The 19700-nt window shown below is 36.7% G+C and overlaps 1 protein-coding gene across 6 annotated transcripts in view; it reads right to left on the bottom strand.

The window, feature by feature from the left end:
* The window catches only part of fryl (FRY like transcription coactivator), a 103536-nt gene that overhangs the window by 70240 nt on the left and 13596 nt on the right, over positions 1–19700 (bottom strand). For 3 of the 6 annotated variants that reach the window (XM_089118576.1, XM_089118577.1, XM_089118579.1), the window contains exon 1: positions 8130–8762. In XM_089118576.1, coding sequence (XP_088974702.1) covers positions 8130–8337 — 208 coding nt within the window. In that variant the 5' untranslated portion in view covers positions 8338–8762. Of the gene's footprint in view, positions 1–8129; positions 8771–17910; positions 17987–19700 lie in introns of those variants that run through there. The other 3 variants (XM_089118582.1, XM_089118583.1, XM_089118578.1) reach the window with 3 other exon arrangements.

Raw genomic sequence — 19700 nt, 5'->3', positions numbered from 1 at the left:
TGAACTATAACAATTGCATGAAAATTATTTTAAATAGGCTATATAAACTAATATAAACTTGCTAAGCTAATAAGTAAGAGGAATAAAAGAACAAAGCTGGGTGTTCAGGAGTCGTTCCCAAACAAAAATATTTCAGCTGAATCACAACACCATCAGCAGCAGTGCAAGCTAGAGACCGCAGTACACTGCACACCTTGCCAAGAACAAGCGCACCTGTCAGCACCAAAGCAACAAACACACACTCTGCAGAGAAAGAGAAATTATTGCAAAGTGGTGAAACCCAGTGTGTTGTTCAGAGAGAAAGAAAGAGAGCGGGACAGTGGGCGTGCTAGCCTAACATTTCCACTGATCACACCTCTGAGTCAGCAGACACTCACACACATCAGCAACAGATCTCTAACACCCTCCATCCCAAAAACTGACAAAACACGGCTAAACCGAGAATGCTGAGTCATGAGAGAGAAGGAAAGAATAAACAAAAAAAAAACAAAAAGGAGAAAAAGACGGCAAGAGAGGCATACAAAAAAGAAAGAACGAAGGAGAGAAAAAGTAACAACAGGTGGGACCAAATGGATGAGTCTGAAGGAAAGAATGAAAAAAGAAAGCAGGAACAAATGAATGACAGAATTAGCAAAAGTAAAACAAGAAAATTAAAGAAATAAAGCAGCATTGAACAAACAAAGGCAAGCAAAATATCAAAGGAGTGAAAGAAGGGAAGAGTGAACAAACAAATGGCAGCGAAATGAAAGCATGAACAACTAAATGAAAGGGAGCATTAGAGAAATCAAACAAATGTGAAACGAACAAAAAAAATAAAAAGGAACGAACAAACAATCAAAATGAAAAGTTAGATGTAAAATAGAATGTGAGGGAAAATAAGAAATAAAGCAGCAAATAGGGATGCCTGAGATTTTTTGCAGTTGATACCGATTTTTTATCATCATGGTCGGTCGATACCGATCCTGGTCATTCAAGCTTTATATACCACGTAATAATTAAGTTCTGTTGAATGCCATGCAGTGTGTTTTTTTTCCAGATAAGCAATATGACAGACATTATTTACAGTAATGCTATAGATTAATTTTACAATGAACATTTTAATAGGCCTTTAAAAACAAGGCTTATGCAAAACTATGCATATTTGGATACTCTAGCTTATTAAAGAACCAACAAGACATAATATCAAACTAAACAAACTATATGTTTATCAAACTATAAACATAAGGAAGTGCTCAGGTAAGGCAGGATTCTCTTTATAAATTCAAGCTTTTCTGCATTTTGGGAGAGTATTCCTTTTTATCCAAAATATATGCGGCTGTACTTAAATAGTTGCTCACCATAACACTTGAGCGCTAAACTTCAAGCACTAGAATTAGAAATACAACATAAATTGTATAAAGTAATCAAAAACAGTGCAAAATCTTCACAAAAGTTATTTAGTTAAGAGCAATGAGAGACTGTTTGATTAACGAGGTGTTTTCACACCGGGTTGCTATAGGATCAGAAACTAGCCACCAGGGTAGTTCTCCAAGAGCTAAATGTTCCCCTAGGAACATTTTCCTGGTTGTATTCGCACCGCCAGTAGGAACTCTAAAGTGTCGTAAGACACGCTTGTTGTTGTAATTTTACTTTGACGGCGCTAAGAATGCCAGAGCCTGAACACACAGTGCTTCCATTCTCTGTCTTCATTAATTTATGATCTGTCTAACAGTGCTGTCTAATACATTGTAGATAGAACTGTTAAACAAAGATATAAAGATATAAAAAGTATAAGCGTTTGCTGTGTGGCAGATTTCCAGTGTTGCTTGGTCTCCTCAAATTAGCATTGGATTTTCTCTTCAGCATAATGGTTGAGATGTCCATCTATCACTCTTTTCCCATGTTAGTAGAGTTAATTTGTGGAGTAAATATATAGGCTATAATCTGTGTGTCTACACACGGGTGGTGGTGTTTTGCGTGCCAAACAGCGTACACTAACATCCAATATAGATGGGTTAAACTCTACTATAAAGTAGAAGTTAATTTAGTTCCCTCAAAAGCCATTCCAAGAGCTAAAATATTTCCCAGTTCCTGCAGTGCAAATCAGCTAAAAAGCGGGTACTTCCACCATTACTTCTAGGAACTATCAAAAGGTTCCTCTGGTGCAAAAGCCCCAATGAATGGTAAGGATACGTGTATGCTGACTCAGAACCAAGCGGCAACATTCTAATCTGAAAGATGAAGCCTACCCGGAAGTGCAATAAACTGCAATACATCTCAAATCCGCTAGAGGTCGGTCCCAAAAGGGAGCAAATATTTATAGACGTCATGTTAAAATATCCGTTTTCACAGCATAAATTCATGTTTACAGTTTGGTCCCATGGACTTTTATTGTAATCTTCAATATGTTCCGCATGCCTGACAACTGTGAGGGGGTGAATTTTTTTCAAACTCGTTAGTTTACTTTAGATCATATATTTAGATATAAAATGTATGACAAATAACACATCTGACAACACATCATACCACCTCTGTATCCTTCCTGAAACTTTTGTATTTTCCAAGATTTTCCAGTATGAACCAGTCAAGTCAAGACACCTTTATTTATATAGCGCTTTCTACAATACAGACTGTTTCAAACCAGCTTTACAGTGATAACAGGAAAATGATGCAACATAGTTCGTTACTAGAAGAAAATAGTCCAGCTTAAGTAAGTTCAGTGATGGATCATTTTTGTTGTAAAAAAAGCTATTGATTTAGTTAATTTATATATCTAGCCGCTCTGGAGAAAACCAGGATGTCATTGTCCAGCTCAGATCAGTTCTCATATAATAGTGTCAATGCAGGCAGATCAATAATATTGTTGAATATTAAATGTCTCTCAGACAGTACGCGCACATTTCAACATCAACAAGACTTAAAAACACATTGCTTCTCAAAACAGCATAATAACATCTGCGGCGGCAGAGTATGACATCATCAATTCACGTTCTGCCTATTTTAGTGACTGTCATTCGAGTCCTAGAATGGGATTATCGTCCGATATCGATCTGTGGCCGATCAATCGGAGGGTCCCTATAGCAAAAAATTAACTTACAAACAAAAAAAAGGGGGAAAAAAACTATTGATGAGGGATCGATTGAAAGGGTAAATAAAAGGAGTAAAAGAGTGAACAAAAAATGAGAGTGAAAGAGTGAATAAACAAGAATGAAAACGGCAACAGAATAAAAGAGGGTGAACAAACAATAGGAGCAAAAAAGCAAACAAATGTAACAAGAAAATCAAGAAAATCAAAAAGTTAAACTAAAGTGAAAGTAGTTAAATATAGCAGCAATGAACAAACAAATAAAACAAAGAAACAGAATGAATGAAGAGCAAACAAGCAAGAGGGAGTGCAAAGAGTTAAAGAGATTGTACCCAGGTTAACTTTATGAATTGTTGTGTGGCCTGTTTTCAACTTGCATTTCCGCTCGCTCGTCCAGTCCTGATTATGAATCGCACGCTGCCTGATATATATATCACACACATGCACCACATATATATAAACATATATATAGATAGAGATAGATATATAGATACAGAGAGAGAGGGGTGTGTGTGGCTGGAGCACTGCTGTGCCTGTTTGAGTGTGTGATCACTGATTCTAACCCTAGCCTGAAAAGCCCTTGAGGACCAATATTAGACACATAACATTCTGCAGAGTCGCCATATTCTTCCTCTTCCTGCATACGGCTCGTGCGCATGCAGCAACATCCAGAGCAGAGACACAATAAACAGAGGCACCATCAAACACACCTATAATATTAGCAGCAGCAGTGAAGAGCAGGTGTGTTTGTGTATGTAAAGCTGCCTTGCAGGTGAAGAAACAGGTTGAGCTGGGGATGGGGACTACCCAACCAAACAGAAAATGTTCCTGCTAAACCAAAGAAATATAATGCTGGCTCATTTAATATCCATTCAGCAACAAATCAAAGAATATGCCTCCATAGGGTAGGATATGGTTGATTATTTGTAAATCTATTATTAGTTACTGCAAAGGAAAACTGTTAAATAATTAAAACAATCAGACACATATGAGAGTCTATTTAAGTCTTATAGAATTTAAGTACAATGAGAGCTGTTTGTGTAACAACTAATTTAATGAAAACTATCGACAAGAACAACCATTTCATTATCAATTATCAGAGAACTGCCATTCTAATTTTCAAAACAGCTCTGACATCCTCACAGCAAATGATTTAATATTGCATTCATCATTAAACTGCAAATACTTGTAAGTGTGTGTGTGCCTGTCAATCAAATGCAGAGCCACAGAAGGGGAGTGAATTATGATTAAAACAATAATCATTGTTAAACATCAAATTTAAGTTTCAAATCACCAAAATGAAACATTAAATCCTAAATGCAATTATGTATTTATAGAACTTGTTTATTTACAATAAAAAAAGACTACTGGAAAATAACCAGTCAACCTTTTGTTTATTTATGGTTTAGTTATTTTAGCTGGTGTTCTGTTGCATTAATTTGTTTGTTTGTATATTACTGTAAATTGGAGGTCAGTAAGCTTCTTTTTCTTTTAAGAAATTAATACTTTTATCCTGCAATTAATGATGCATTAAATTGATCAAAGACGTCAAAGACATTTATAAATTATTTTACAAAGGATTTTGATTTTAAATAAATGCTGTTATTTTAAAATTCATCAGAAAATGTATTAAAGTTTCCACAAAAAAATAAAAATGTAATAGCAGAACAACATTATTTCAACATTTATAATAAAATAATAATTCTTGAGCTGCAAATCAGCATCTTAGCATTACACTGAAGACTGGAGTAATGGCTGCTTTGTCATCACAGGAATAAATGGCATTTTACAATATATTAAAGTAGTAAAAAGTTGTTAAACTAATTTTATGATACTTCATTTATGGTTTTACTGTATTTTTGATCCAATAGATGCAGCTGTGATGTGCATAAGAAACATCCTACCGACACCATATGAACGGAAATATAATATATATAACTTATTTTCTTATGTTGTTAGAAGGCATTAATAAGCAAGATGCAGAACACCAAATTAATTGAAATATTCATCAAATTATGTGATACTGAGTTGCAGATCTATTTACTTCAAAAAATATAGGGAACTCAAGAACATGAACATGTCCTGGCTGGTACATATCCCAAATCCTCACCTGAACACGCAATACTCATCAATTTGTGGAGCGCAAGGTGTGGTTTGGTTGCAATGTAAACACCCACTAACACACACACACACACACACACACAGAGAGACTACTACATGTGTATTTTCACTTATCAACACACACTAAGAGAATCTCAGCCTTCGAAGGATTCAGAAAAAAAAACTTTTGGTCCAGTTTGAACTGGTGTTTTCCACCATATTTGAATGCGTGGTGGTAAATTTGCATTTTGAATGCAGAGTCACATGCAGTGATGCAACTTCACACTCCCCACACTGTTTTCCTGTAACCAACGAGCTGACATACCAAGAAGAGTGGTCGTAGCTGGATCAGCCATGAACGACACACAAAGATCCTCAAGTATCCCCATATAACCCTGTACGGGAGTCGTGTTTCAATACATTTATGGTCACAAATGCATTCATCTGCTTCCTACAGCCAAGTTATAAACACATAAACAAACACTGTCTTCCCTGATTAAATGCAGCACGGTAGGGCAACTTAACCATTAGTCTCTCTTCACAGAAGTAATGACTTCCCTTTCACACAAGCCCAGTCTAGGCGGGTCAGCCTTGATTTCTCTTCTAGTAAATCAGGCTACATAGTTCAAAATGTCAAAATTAAACAACACTGGCAATTTTAGTTCATAATCTGAAAGATTTCCAAATTAAACAGTATATGGGACTGGAAAAAAGATAGGGTATGAGTGACTTTCTCCATTTGGATTTGAGCAGATGAAAGGATCATGAAAAGTGGTCTATAACATGATGGTTGGTGGAAACTTAGTCATTATTTCTTTGGAAAAGTATGCAACAATCAATAATTCATAATATTTAAACATTATAATTTATAACATTATTGCATTTATAATCAGGCACTTCAAAACTCAATTTTGATTGCGATCAAAACGTGAGAATGATGATCGCTGAGACTTTTGCTAAGCTACGCAACATGCCATCTGTTTCTGATGCAGAAGTTAGTTCATGCATTCATGTCCTCAAGACTAGATTACTGTAATGCTTTATTAGCTGGTTGTCCTGCATCCTTAATAAACAAGCTACAGTAGGTGCAAAATGCAGCTGCTCGAGTTCTTACTAGGTCAAGAAAATATGATCATAACACCACTTTTATCATCTCTACACTGGTTAAGTTCCATATCAATTACAATGTATTACTATTGACCTATAAAGCCCTAAATGGTCTAGCACCTGTGTCTTTAAGATCACTAAACTTGAGGCTTTTGGTCATTCCTAGGATATACAAGTCCACTAAAGGAGGGAGGGTGTTCTCACATTTAGCTCCTAAACTCTGGAATAACCTTCCTGATATTGTTCGAGGCTCAGACTCGCTACCCCAGTATAAAACTAGATTAAAGACACATATCTTTAGCCAAGCATTCACATGTTTACCTTCTATACTACTGTTGAATCAGATCGAATGCATTAATATTATGAACAGCAGATATGCTAATTATTTCCAATCTGCTTTTCTGTTGTTATCTCGGAACGCTAGTCCCGAGGTAAAGCATTCGTCAGCTGCAGTTTGTATCCAGCCCTTCACAGAGATTTCAGATGCCCCGAACACCTGCGCCTGTGAAGAGACGACTCAATGCCGGCGATATGCCCTTAAATTAATACATGATTAACTAACTGTGTTTTTCTATGTACATTTCCGAAATGCACTTTCTGTAAAGCTGCTTTGAAACAATATGTATTGTGAAAAGTGCTATCCAAATTTGAAATTTGAATTGACATGTTTTTTACTAAATGTTTATTGTGGCATTTTGGGCGGTCTCTGAGCTCTGATTGACTAGCGTTAGGACAGCGAAATAAGGTGAAATTATGGATTTGAAAGCTTTGAAATTTGAAGAATAATATTACTTTTATGTTGTATATATCCGATTAATCTCATTTAGGATGCATGTGGTTGAGTTTATTAACTGCTAGCAAAGCGCTTCAGTTTACCTACCGGTGTTCATCACTTTCAGCTCAAATTCAACGCCAACAAGATTAATGATTAAAAATAAATGACGTGTCATTCAATGCTTCCGTTTGCTGGTGTTCATTCACTCTTCAGCTTCATCTCATGCAGCTATTCCTTTCAGTTGTTTATTTCTTTCTTTGATGCATTGGTGATAATATAGCAGTTACATTTCTATTTTATTTTAATATTTTGATAGACATTTATATGTCATTTTCTATTTGTCAACCCATTTTCATTATCGCTATCACTACCTAAAATTAAAAATGCCCATCCCTAAAATGTACTATTTATCCAGTTAGCAACACCTTTGAAATCAATCATAGTCTGCATGCACTACTGTTCAAAAGTTTGGGGTCAGTAAGATTTTTTACAAGCAACATTGTGAAAAATATTATTGCAATTTAAATTAACTTTTCTATTTTGAATACATATTTAAAAAAAAAAAAAGTGTGTCTGATGTCTGTAGTGGGATCATGTGAAACTAAAAATTCAACCCATTATTCTAATATGCTGCTTTGGTGCTCAAACATTTCTTACTACCACACCGTTTTAGTGCCAATAAAGTCAGTATGATGAAATTATTAAATAATTCAGTGATGAAATCTAAACACCCAGAGCTCCCTGCTTCAGATGAATATGCAAAAAAAAAAAAAAAAACAGAATGATTGGGACATCAATGGCAGTACAACATGCTTTGTGCATTTGTAATGCTTAAAATGGTTATGATTCTATTACATTTCGGTTATAACTTTAGAGCAACTAAACTTAAGAAATGGTTCTGTTACACAATGCATTTGCTTGTTCTCTCTTGTCTGCAATTAATCTTATATCAGAGTCCAACTATAAACAAAAAGGGCAAACACACACACACACCTCACACACACCTCCTAATCAAACAGTCCTCTCTTTACAAGAGTTAAAATCATGTTTGAATACCCATCCCATCATCTTTCTTGTTGGTACCTTTGGCACGATGTCGTTGAAGACGGACAGCCGGTCGGCTGGTTGGACTGGATCCGTTTAGATCCTCTTCATTGGTCTGCGAAACCAGCCGTTTCATCCTCAGCAAGCGAGGGCCGGTCTCCCTCGGCCACGCTCCCCCCGTGTCCGTTGCCTGCGGCCCACCGTCCCCGGAGATGACCGTGGGAACGAGGCTCTTGAGGAATTCCATGTTTGCACTGTAACACTTTCACTCCAGGCGCCTGTGCGGGTGCACAGTGACGACCCTGCCACCCACCATCACCTCTGAGGAATCAGGCCGTCTGTGACTGGACAGACAACGGCAGAATGTCTCCACCCAGGCAAAACCACAGCTTGTCAAACTCCGACTTCACTGCAGGTTCCTCTTTGTCTTGTAAGTTTAAACTAGTAATATCTTTATACACACAACAACCCAGACGAAGTGCGTATGATCTCTTGTTGTAAGGCAGACGCTGTTGGTGGTAGATCCAAGACGACAAAAGCTGGAATGAGGTACAAGCGAGCACCTGTAGATCCAGCCACTGTGTTCTTCAACCTGCCCGTATTCCACATGCCACAGGCCAGCTGAGCACTTCCCAAAGTTCACTTGAGCTTTTACACAGCTAGAGACCAACCTTACTACCTGTCTGTTCATGCAGGATGAACTGAACACTTTGATGTGATGACAGTAGGCGGAGCATTTCCGCAAGAGTGCATAATCTGGGCGGAGCCGGGACGCGTCCAATGGGAGATGACGTATGCCTGGGAGAGTGGCCAATCAAAACACAGCTGCTACCAACCACGCCCTGTTGTTTCTCCTTTCTGAAGGAAGGGAGGAAGACCCATCCGTCTGTGATTGTGAGGGAGTGCATAACGAAAAGTGAGAAGGCGTGGCCTCTTCAGCGTGCTGCTGCGCTCTGATAAGTTTTTTTTTATCAGGTTTTAAGCTTGAGCTGCTCTACACACCCCCACCTCTCTCACACACAAACACACTATCTATAACTTCCCTTACATATTTCCCCTAAAAAAAGGATAAAGAAATAGCTTAGAAGGCATGCTGTCAAACAGACAAAAGTGCCTCACACCCACGCACACTGACTGCTGGTTTCACTTCCAGTTTGCAGCAGGGCAGCGGGTGAATTAGTTAAATAATAAGTCTGCTTGACTGCTTTGTTGATCCACACGTACAGTATCTAACTTCACTTTGATAAAAACACAAACAAGCTTATATAAAGACTATTTGGACGAATAAAGTGCATACGTCAAATGATACAAGAGGCCTATTTAATTATACAAGATACAGATGTTTTCAACTTGACTGGACAAATGTAAAGTGTCCTGAGGAATATCAATGGAAATGTGCTTGTCGGGAGGCATTTTGCATATGGCAGGCCTTTGCGCTGACTCATTGTAACATCCAAATTAGTAGGCTGCTTTTGCTGAAAATGGACGTCATAATAATGACACTAACTCTTACTGTGTCTTCAATACACCGACAGCACCACTGACATAACAGACTCTTTGGAAGAGCATGGACTTGTGGGAGATCACTGATATGCAAAAATAACAATACTTTGAATAACTTTTACAATAATAACCCTTTTCAAAGTGACATTATCAGATACGAATACAGAGATCACCAGCATGAAACATTTGAAAGTGTACTAAAATAGAACATTTAAATAATTTTAGATTTTTGTATCATATTTCATAATGTTATGGTTTTTATTGTATTTTTGATCAAACAAATGCAGCATTGGGCAGCATAAGAGACTTCTTTCAAAAACATAAAAAAAAAATAATTAACATTTGAACGGAAACACTTTTATAAATATTGTATTTGGTTAAAACTGTTTATTCACGTGAAGGACAATTTGGCTCTAGACAAAAACAGATTCTTTCAAAATACAAAACATCAGTGCCACCTGGAGGGTAGAGAGGAGCTCCAGGAGGAAGAAATGACCTCGGCACCATACAGGAAGTTCTCTGTTTCTACTGGCCTAATATAACCTCATTCGAGTCGTTCATAAGACTCATTGCTCACATAGACAGACAGAACAAAAAAAGTGTGCACCAATGATTCACAGGAAGTGCTCACACCCATTAACTCTGTGTGAACATGTCAAGCAAACCATGTCATGTTTCAGTTCCTTAATGTGCGAGCAGACAAAACAAATGTGTATAGATTGTCATTAGTGACCCAAAAAAGTCTCTTAATCTCTTTATGATAGTGTTACAAATGTGTTGCTCATTTCTGGCAAAAAAAACACCCTTTGATATTTAGTGACCAACAAATGAATATTGTTACAAGCTTTAAGTAGAATGAGAAGAATATGTTTAGACTGAGGGGTGTGTGTGTGTGTGTGAGAGACAATACCTTAAATCTCTTTACAAGTCTGCCCTCTAGGGGTGGCCAAAAGCAATGATGGCAAACCTCAGGACAGGGTGCCTTTTATATATGGGCACATGTAAATGTATATCTTATACACACACATACAAACATGCAATGTATATGGATGTATCAAAAGAAACACTGATTCTACTGTGCAACTCTCTATAAAGCACAAAATAAAACCAAAGGAAGTACGATCTTCATCTGTGGGCATAATAATCTCACAGGGGCCTATTTTTAAAATATAAATCTTAATACATGAATCTTAAAATATCATACAATTTTAAAAACAATGATAATCTAAAAAAAAGAGTGAAATACTCAAACTATTTCAATATTTTTGATTAAATATAGGCCTACAACTTTTACTAAGGTTGAAATATTAGATGTTTTGAGATGAAATTACCAAAAATTAAAAGCAAAATGTGTCCAAAATATTCTAATTGCACATAATTTCCCATCAAGCTGCACAATTATTCAATTGAGTGTATTTAAATGAGTTGCATAAAATCCTAGCTATGAAATAAATAAGTCTTAAAAAGCCATTGTATGTTTCAACTGTCATCCACCAAAGAATGCATTTAAAAATGATACTAACAGCAATCTTCATGACTTTGAGAAATAAAATTCTGTGATGCATATTTTACACATTGCCTGAGACTGGATAGACACACGAAATAGTGATAGTACGAAACACACAATTTGGTCTCTAAGCAGCAAAGAGTAGACAACATGACAAACTAAGCAGGTGACAACAAAGTCACACTGTGATGTGGGAGAATCAGATTTCTCTGGGACAGGGAGGTGTTTTCTGAAGGAATGAGTGAGTTCATAACTTTCCAGACACATAACACAAAACCCATATCAGTTGGCCCTAAAACGCTGCCAGATTTGAAACAACAAACCAGGAGCTTTCACCCTAACACTGAACTAAACTGAAGGTCCCGTTTGCATGATACAACATGCCAAAGGTCTACTACAGTATGTGTGCATTAAAAAGTTAAATATAAACAAATTCAAACAGAATTGCCAACATTTACACTGATAGTGAAGAAGACCCAGTCCCAAATGGTGCCAGATACCAATTAACTAAAAAAGTCCAAACATAATAAAAGGCAAGGGAATAGTCAGTAAAAATATAAGAATAAATATACTAATTACAAGCAAACAAAGTTTTACAGTACAGGTGCAGAAATGTAATAATAAAATGTTAAAGAACACTATAGTGTTCACTCGGGGTGTAAAAGGTCACAGAAGTCACGGTTCGGTACAATGGAGGGAAAAGCAAAACAAAAATGCAGAAGGCAATTTTTTTTATTATGCATGTCTCAGGCTGTAACACCTAGGGTATTACGACATTTGAGTAATTCGTGTAATTAATGCATTACTATTGGAGCATTCTCTCTCTCTCTCTGCAGGTGTGGGGGCTGGATTAAAGGAAAATAAATGTCTTAAACCTTGTATTTTTAAAATACGTTTTATTAAAGTAAACGCATAGAACCAGTTTAGTGCATTGACAATATTTTTATATAATTACATGGAATAAATTTAAATAATCAAAAGAAATACAGTAAAAAATTAAAAGAATAAATGTAAATGTAAATGTACGGATCTAACAATGTTACACATCAGATTAGCCCCCTCAACTATTTACATTCACTGCAAGAAGTTATTTTTTCTGTTTGTGTTCCACAAAAGAAGAAAAAAAGTAAAATACATCTGTGATTGCATTTTCATAGAATTTTTATTTCTGGGTGGAACGTCCCTTTAAATAAGAAAACGGTGGCCACGGTGAAGTTCACGGTCAGGGGTTCAGGTCAGCACCTATGTGCCTGTACCCAGCCCTAAGGGGCCTGCAGTCCCAGCGAGCATGCAGGAGAGGGAAAACAAAAGAGAGAGAGAAAGAGAGAAAGAAAGAGAGGCCCGCAGATTCAAATCAGCACAGGAATGTCAGAGGGGAAACAGCATGAACAATGCTCAACAAGGCTCTGAAACAGCAACACAAAGACCCATATGGGCAAAACAGGAAGACCAGCTCTCAGAGTAAACTGAAGACGAAACTGTTCCTGAATCGGTGCTTTAACGTCACAGTGTGGCAACGCTGAGTGTCTCTCTAGATACCGATTGGTTCAGGATCAGTTTTGGACCTGTGTGACTATGCGGTGATCTACGATCAACACCAACAAGGCTCTACAAGTCCTGCTATTGTATGAACACACATCTCTGCTTAAAATCTCTTTTCTTAGGAAATAGGCTTTTGCTCAAAACGGTGTCGTTGCAGATTGTTCCTGATTCATGTTTCCTGTCTTGCACAGGATGCAGTTTTCAGCCACAAAATGTTATCTAATGATTCTTTCCGTTTGTGTTTTATTACACTCCATCTCTTCTTGCTCACCTGCTACTCTGTTCATTGGCTTACTGGTTTTGGTGTTGATTGACATCTCTGTTTTTTTTTTCTGAGGGGGCTGTACCATCATCAGTCATGAATGTGAGAAACGCATATTAGAGGTTAAGGATCAAACTTGTTAGACCGGTATATTTCCCCTTAACCCAAAAGTGATTTACAGTGGGTTTCCCCTAGGATTTTTTTCCTATATCCTTCCAATATTTATAGGTATTTACCAGTGATATTGTTGGGATTTTCAATTTACAACGAAGTAAGCCAATTGCCTGCACAAAATTTCATAGCATTACAAATGCAATGACAAAGTTTAAACTGGCTTCATAAATTAAGCTAAACACACCTGATGCACATTATTTGCTCTTAATTTTCTAGAAGAAAATTTAAGAAACTGGCTGTATTTTTGTGTAATTAAGAGAAGGTACACTGCCATCTTGCTGCAATGAAAGTGACTTGAACACACTGCCGTCAAAAACAACTTTCCACCTCGTAAATATGAATTTCCCAAAAGGACTTAAATGCTTAAAGTATTAATGAAGAAAGCGAAACAAGTAACGTGTAAATAATTAAATTAAAAAGTAAGAAACAGTAAGATTTATTTTATTTTTTTTATTTTTAGGATTGTCACCTTCTCCATTCCTCTTCGACATTTTACAGCGTTTTTTTCTTCTTTCTTTTTTTGACGTTTTGGAGAGGCGGGATTTTTTTAGGAGATTGTAGGGGAAACACTGCAAGTCAGTAAAACACGTAGTACAACTCTGTGCGTCCAAACACAACACAGACATCTTAGAAGCACATGATTGACAGTTGTCCCTTTCACATGTTGAACAGATGACCAACTGACAGGAAGCTGTTACTCAGTGTTCACTCACACACAATGTCTCTAACTAGGTCTTTACTCATTGCTAAACAAACTCACCTCATTCACCTCACTGGCTGACTCAGGGCTAATCTGTTAGAGAAACATCCCACATAGTTTCAACACTGATGAGAACTCGCTCTAGTTTCCATATCTTACATGGTCATCCAGCGACATTTATGATTGCAACAAACAGCCTTTTAAATTGTACTGATCTGGTATTCTCAACTGTGAATACGCAACTTTTATAGGTTGATTTCCCCCAAAAGTGTAAACATTTGGCCTGTGTAGCAGCATCATTAAAATGTTGAAATCAGAATTGTATAATAGCAACAAATATGCTATTCGAAATTCCGCCATGGTTCTGTTTGCTTGAGCAATAAAAAGCAACATTGACTTAACCACAGATGCGAGTTTGGAGGTGGGACTATCTGTTTGTCCAACCAATGGTAGACAGCTAAAAGCAAACATTGCAATTCCATTTGGTGGAGCAATTAGATATTTAAAATTTAAGTCCTGTTCACACCAACATGAATAGTCAATAAGACTAAACACATGTATTTAGGGCTGCATGATTAATCGAATTTTAAATCACGGTCACAATTTTGGATTCATGCAATCAAATTCGCGTGATCGAGCGATATTTAAAATGCGTCATTCCGTTAAACGGAACCCTCCGTATCAAAGTTTTTTTTTGAAAAGCCAATCTAGCGCTCCTTAAACCATCTGATCACGTGCCACCATGAGGAGTAAGACTAACTCATTTATGCAGTAAGACATACATTTTTATTTATTCTTCAAGGAAATGCATAAAATTTTGGTGAATAAGAGGACCTATTTTATTTTGATGCACGTTATTGTACATTAGCATGAATGTAGCACAATATGGATGTGAAAAGAGCAATAATTAGCCTATGTGACAATAAAAATTGTTTGGTTAAAATCAACAAATAATCGTGATTTCAATCTTTATCAAAATAATTGTCGTGATTATGATTTTGGCCCAAATCGTGCAGCCTTAGAATTTGGTCTGATGTACAAATGCGTGAAATTAATAAAATGCATAAAAAAAGGTATAAGAGTAGATATGCCCATGACCAAAGATTTTTCTAGTTGACTATTAGTCATTCATTTATGTGATTAGGTGTCTAACAGCATGTGTATTAATAAGCCAAATCAAAACAATGAGCCTTTAATTGCCTATACATAGCCTAATGAAAGCTTAAAGGGTTAGTTCACCCAAAAATGAAAATTAAGTCATTAATTACTCACCCCCATGCTGTACCAACCGTAAGACCGTCGTTCGTCTTCGGAACACAAATGAAGATATTTTTGATTAAATTTGAGAGCTGTATAACTACCACATTGGCTCCTAAGGGACTGCCTCTTGACGGAAAGTCAATGAAGAAAATGTTTAAATATCCCAAGTGACTACCGTGGCTCAACTATATGTTTATCAAGCGACGCGAATACTTTTTGTGCGAAAAAACAAACAAAAATAACGAGTTTATTCGACTATTTCTTTTCTTCCTTGTAGGCCAGAAACGAGATTTCCTTAGATTTCCACGACGCATGCGCGAGAACTGCGATCTGCTTACACTACTTCAGATCGCAGTTCTCGCGCATGCGTCGTGGAAATCTAAGGAAATCTCGTTTCTGGCCTACAAGGAAGAAAAGAAATAGTCGAATAAACTCGTTATTTTTGTTTGTTTTTTCGCACAAAAAGTATTCGCGTCGCTTGATAAACATATAGTTGAGCCACGGTAGTCACTTGGGATATTTAAACATTTTCTTCATTGACTTTCCGTCAAGAGGCAGTCCCTTAGGAGCCAATGTGGTAGTTATACAGCTCTCAAATTTAATCAAAAATATCTTCATTTGTGTTCCGAAGACGAACGAAGGTCTTACGGGGTTGGTACAGCATGGGGGTGAGTAATTAATGACTTAATTTTCATTTTTGGGTGAACTAACCCTTTAAGTGCACGCATCAAGCTTGCCACAGCGCACCAGCAAAAGTAATGATTATAAATGTGTTATTATGAAAAAACAGCAAATTATTAACATTTTAATAGTTTATAGATAAAGTAGTGTTTTCGGTCGCAGTTATGAGGTTGGCGATGCTGACTCGTCATCTCTGCAGTAGTGCATGCACCAATTTCCACATTCCATAACATAATCAGCTTTCTATTTGAATTGGTTCGTTTAAAAATAGAGATTTCAAGCTTTCAATAGAGGAAAGTCAATAAATGAAAGTCTGTGAGGAAAGTTCACACTGATGCTGCGTTCACACCAAACGCAAATAGTGTGTCTGGCGTGAGTGATTTCCATGTTTAAGTCATGTCATTACTGCATAAGCCATATCTTTTCTTTTCTTTATGTTTTTATATTGTATTTTCACTTTTGTTTCTATATTTGTTTGTAAATTTCTTTTTGAAGCTGACTGAAATAAAAATTATAAATGAATGAATGAATGAATGTAAAGACGCATTTAAGCATGTCTGGAGGTCCAGCGCTGCAAATGAGGCGTTTAGCGCGGTGCGGTGGTGGAAGCAAATTCGCATCATTTGCGCGAATGACTTACTTTTCATGATTTAATCTTCTGTAAATCATGAAGAGTAAGATTTACTCTTCTGTTTATGACAAACATGCGACTTTCTTGACTTTCATGATAATCTTTTAAATTGACAAACATCATATATGTGTAATTAAGGGCACAGTTCAGACGGAATAAAAAGATAAGTTGTCTCTCGCCATTGACCACACATATTTTCCTCAAAATAAGGTCCCATGAGCCGGAAGCGGAGGGGAGGGACTTAGGTTCCGTATAACTTCCACACTCAGAAGCCATGTAAATTTGCTACTACTATCATTTTAAAATGATAAGCCATATTTGAAGTTGATGTTTTCCTGTGCACACTATAATTAGCCTACCACAAGGACTGTTAACAAGGTTCCCAATCTGTCTCTCACGGACTGCGTGACTTCACCACAAGGTTTTTCTTCTTCGACAAACCGACTAAACAACTAGTTGACTATTAAAACAGCCCTAAAGATGCTAAAAAAATGTGAATTCACTTGCTGATTAAAAATACAAATACCCCTGTCATAGGTACACAAAATGCAATGCAACTTTCTGTTTCTGACAACAGTGAAACAGTATTTTTGTTTTCAAACAATTTTTGTATTCGCTATGGTGTTTATCAAACCAACCACAGAGACAAAAGAGTTGGATCCAGATTCTTCCTCTGCCACTTACTGCACTAAGCCACAGGTTTATGTAACAGCAGATCACAAATCTTATTGGTTGTCCAGATTTCTTCCCAGTGCAATGTACTAGAAATTAGATACACTATAAATTATGTTGCATAAACAGTATGTGAATTTTGTGTCAGTCTGAGTAGATGCATTAACAGCTGTTCATTCTAATTAAAATGTTATCGCACCAATTTTCACATAGAACTCTCATCTTGGTATGAACAGGCTTTTGACTTGTCACTTCACATTTAACCATTTATTAAAACTTGCATTCACCTGACTACATGGAGAGTTCCCTTACAGAAGGCCTCAATGATAAAATGCTAGAGAGGGTTATTCTTATCTCCAGCCCATGGGTTTTCACTACCTGGGGTCAAACCTGTGAACCTTTATGTCAGGGAACCCAAACCTCGACCTCTAAGCTATAACCACCAGTCCTCGAGTCAATGACCCAGATTTGACTAATGATGACCACAGAAACATTGCACTGTGGCTAGCATTATCTGATTATTCAGGATTCCCAAAGGATTGTTTTCTTGCTCTTAACAGTGAGACCATCTGCACATACTCAAGATTGTGTTTTTTGATGAAGCAATCCATAAAGCAGTATGATGTTACAGATAAATAAAGACAAACAGACAAACGCTCAAGCCACCGTCTGCAAAAACTCCAAGTACCATAACCATCGGCATATCCCGTTTCAAACAATGCTGTTGAATCGTACTTTGAAATAAGTTATGAGATATTTATATGGATTCAGGTTTAATCTTATTTATAGTTTTAGAATTATTGTGAAAGACCAAGTTAATAGCACCCCAAGTCCACAAAATATACAGTGGTAGACACAAAACCAGAAGAAAAGGTGTGGCAAACATACCCGAGGGCCATAGAGCTTAGGGAGGGAGGGTTGTGTCAAACTGAGCAGTGGGCCAGCAAGGTCGGGTCACGTCAATCTGAGAAGGAAAAAAAAAAAACAAAGTCACATGTGTTCATGAGGCAGCAAATGAGTAAGAAAAATATTCAACCAGCATTATGCAATCAGAAAGAAACCCACTTGCTCAAATGTCAACATGGACAACATGACAATTACAATGCAGAAATCTTAGACATGTGAAAATGGAAGTTGCATTCCTGTCTTTTCCTCTCACACATTTAAAATGTGTGCTTGAGGGCGATGGGCCACTCAAACCAGGTCTGGCGGCATCTGACTGAACCTGAGCCAGGATTGCAGGACTCAATTCCTACAGATTATCTTCCGCCATCCCTCCCTCCACCCATTCATTCATCCATTCCTCCAAACGGCGGTTACGTAAACTCAGTTGCACACTACTCCCTACAAACCAGCACAGAAAGGCTTGCCACAGCTAAAAAAAAAACACACATGAGCTGCCAAAGACTTATTTATAGGAGTGTTAAGTGTTAGGCAGACTACCTGTGTCTCATTAGCTATAATTACTACTCAGGGCTCTTGCTGTGCTCAATGACACCGCGGCTCAATCAAAGCGGAGGATAAATAAGCGCATTTACACTGCACATCCAAAGAGCCAAACACAGAACACACAGAAAACCCAAGACAAATAACTTGTGCTTTTTCTCTCGGTCTGTATTTTAAATCCTATTGTGCGTTAGTGAAATTATCTTGTGGAGAATCTACGCACACACTCAAACATATACATGGGTCAAAGACGAGACATCACCATTTTGGTGTCCGCATCAAATTAAATGGATTCATTATATATACATACAAAAAATGTTAGTAAATTGTATACTTTAATACTTTAATATTTCAAATAATGTTTAAAAATTAAGTGTCATAAAAGGTCCGGACTTTGAATTTACTATTACATTTTTAAATAAACACACATTCCCAAGTTAAAAAAATATGTGTGTTCTTGGCATTTTCAAATTAGTGTTGGCTGTGTTGTATTAAAAGGACTATGTCGTCCTATTTAAATAACCAAGGAACTTTTTTTTTCTTTCAAAATGAGGTTTGTAAGAGAACATTCAGTGTAACAGGATCAAGAAGCCATCCTGAAATATAAAAAGCAGATAGTCATTCAACAGTCTGTGACAATCATCAAATGAAGACCATGTGGTGTTGCAGAAAAAAGAGCTCATTGCTCTTAAATATTTGATAATTCCACTTTTTCATGGTTAAAGTTTTAAAAAAATGCATGTCATACAGTGAAATGCCAAAAAAAACGTACTTATTTTGTTAGATTTTTTTAAAAATAAAGTGGATATTGTGAATAATTGTTATTAAACTTTACTAGTTATGTTCACTGTTTGATATGCAATATAAGCTCATTCAGGGTAATGTTTTTGTCATTCAGTGTAATGCAAATTCTGTTACACCAAAGTATCATCCATTAGACCGAATGACAGTATCACTGTATAAATAACAATTTTAGCATCTTATTTATATTAAGATAAATGAGGAATGTTTAGCACTGACAAATATGTGTTAAACTGAATAAATATTAATATTTAATGCATTTTGGTCTAATTTATTCAACTGTTATTGATCCATTTTGGATGTCCATGAACAGAGAGAGTTGAAAGGAACTGTAAAATGCCAAAAAGTAAATGTAGACCCATTCGCACCAAGAACAATAACTAGCTATAAAGATAACTATGGATGAGATAACATGCGACCTGTATCCGGAT

This window comes from Pimephales promelas, chromosome 13 (genome assembly GCF_988280905.1).
Source record: "Pimephales promelas chromosome 13, fPimPro1.hap1.1, whole genome shotgun sequence".
Taxonomy (NCBI): Eukaryota; Metazoa; Chordata; class Actinopteri; order Cypriniformes; family Leuciscidae; genus Pimephales; species Pimephales promelas.
This window is presented reverse-complemented; position numbering and strand designations above follow the sequence as displayed.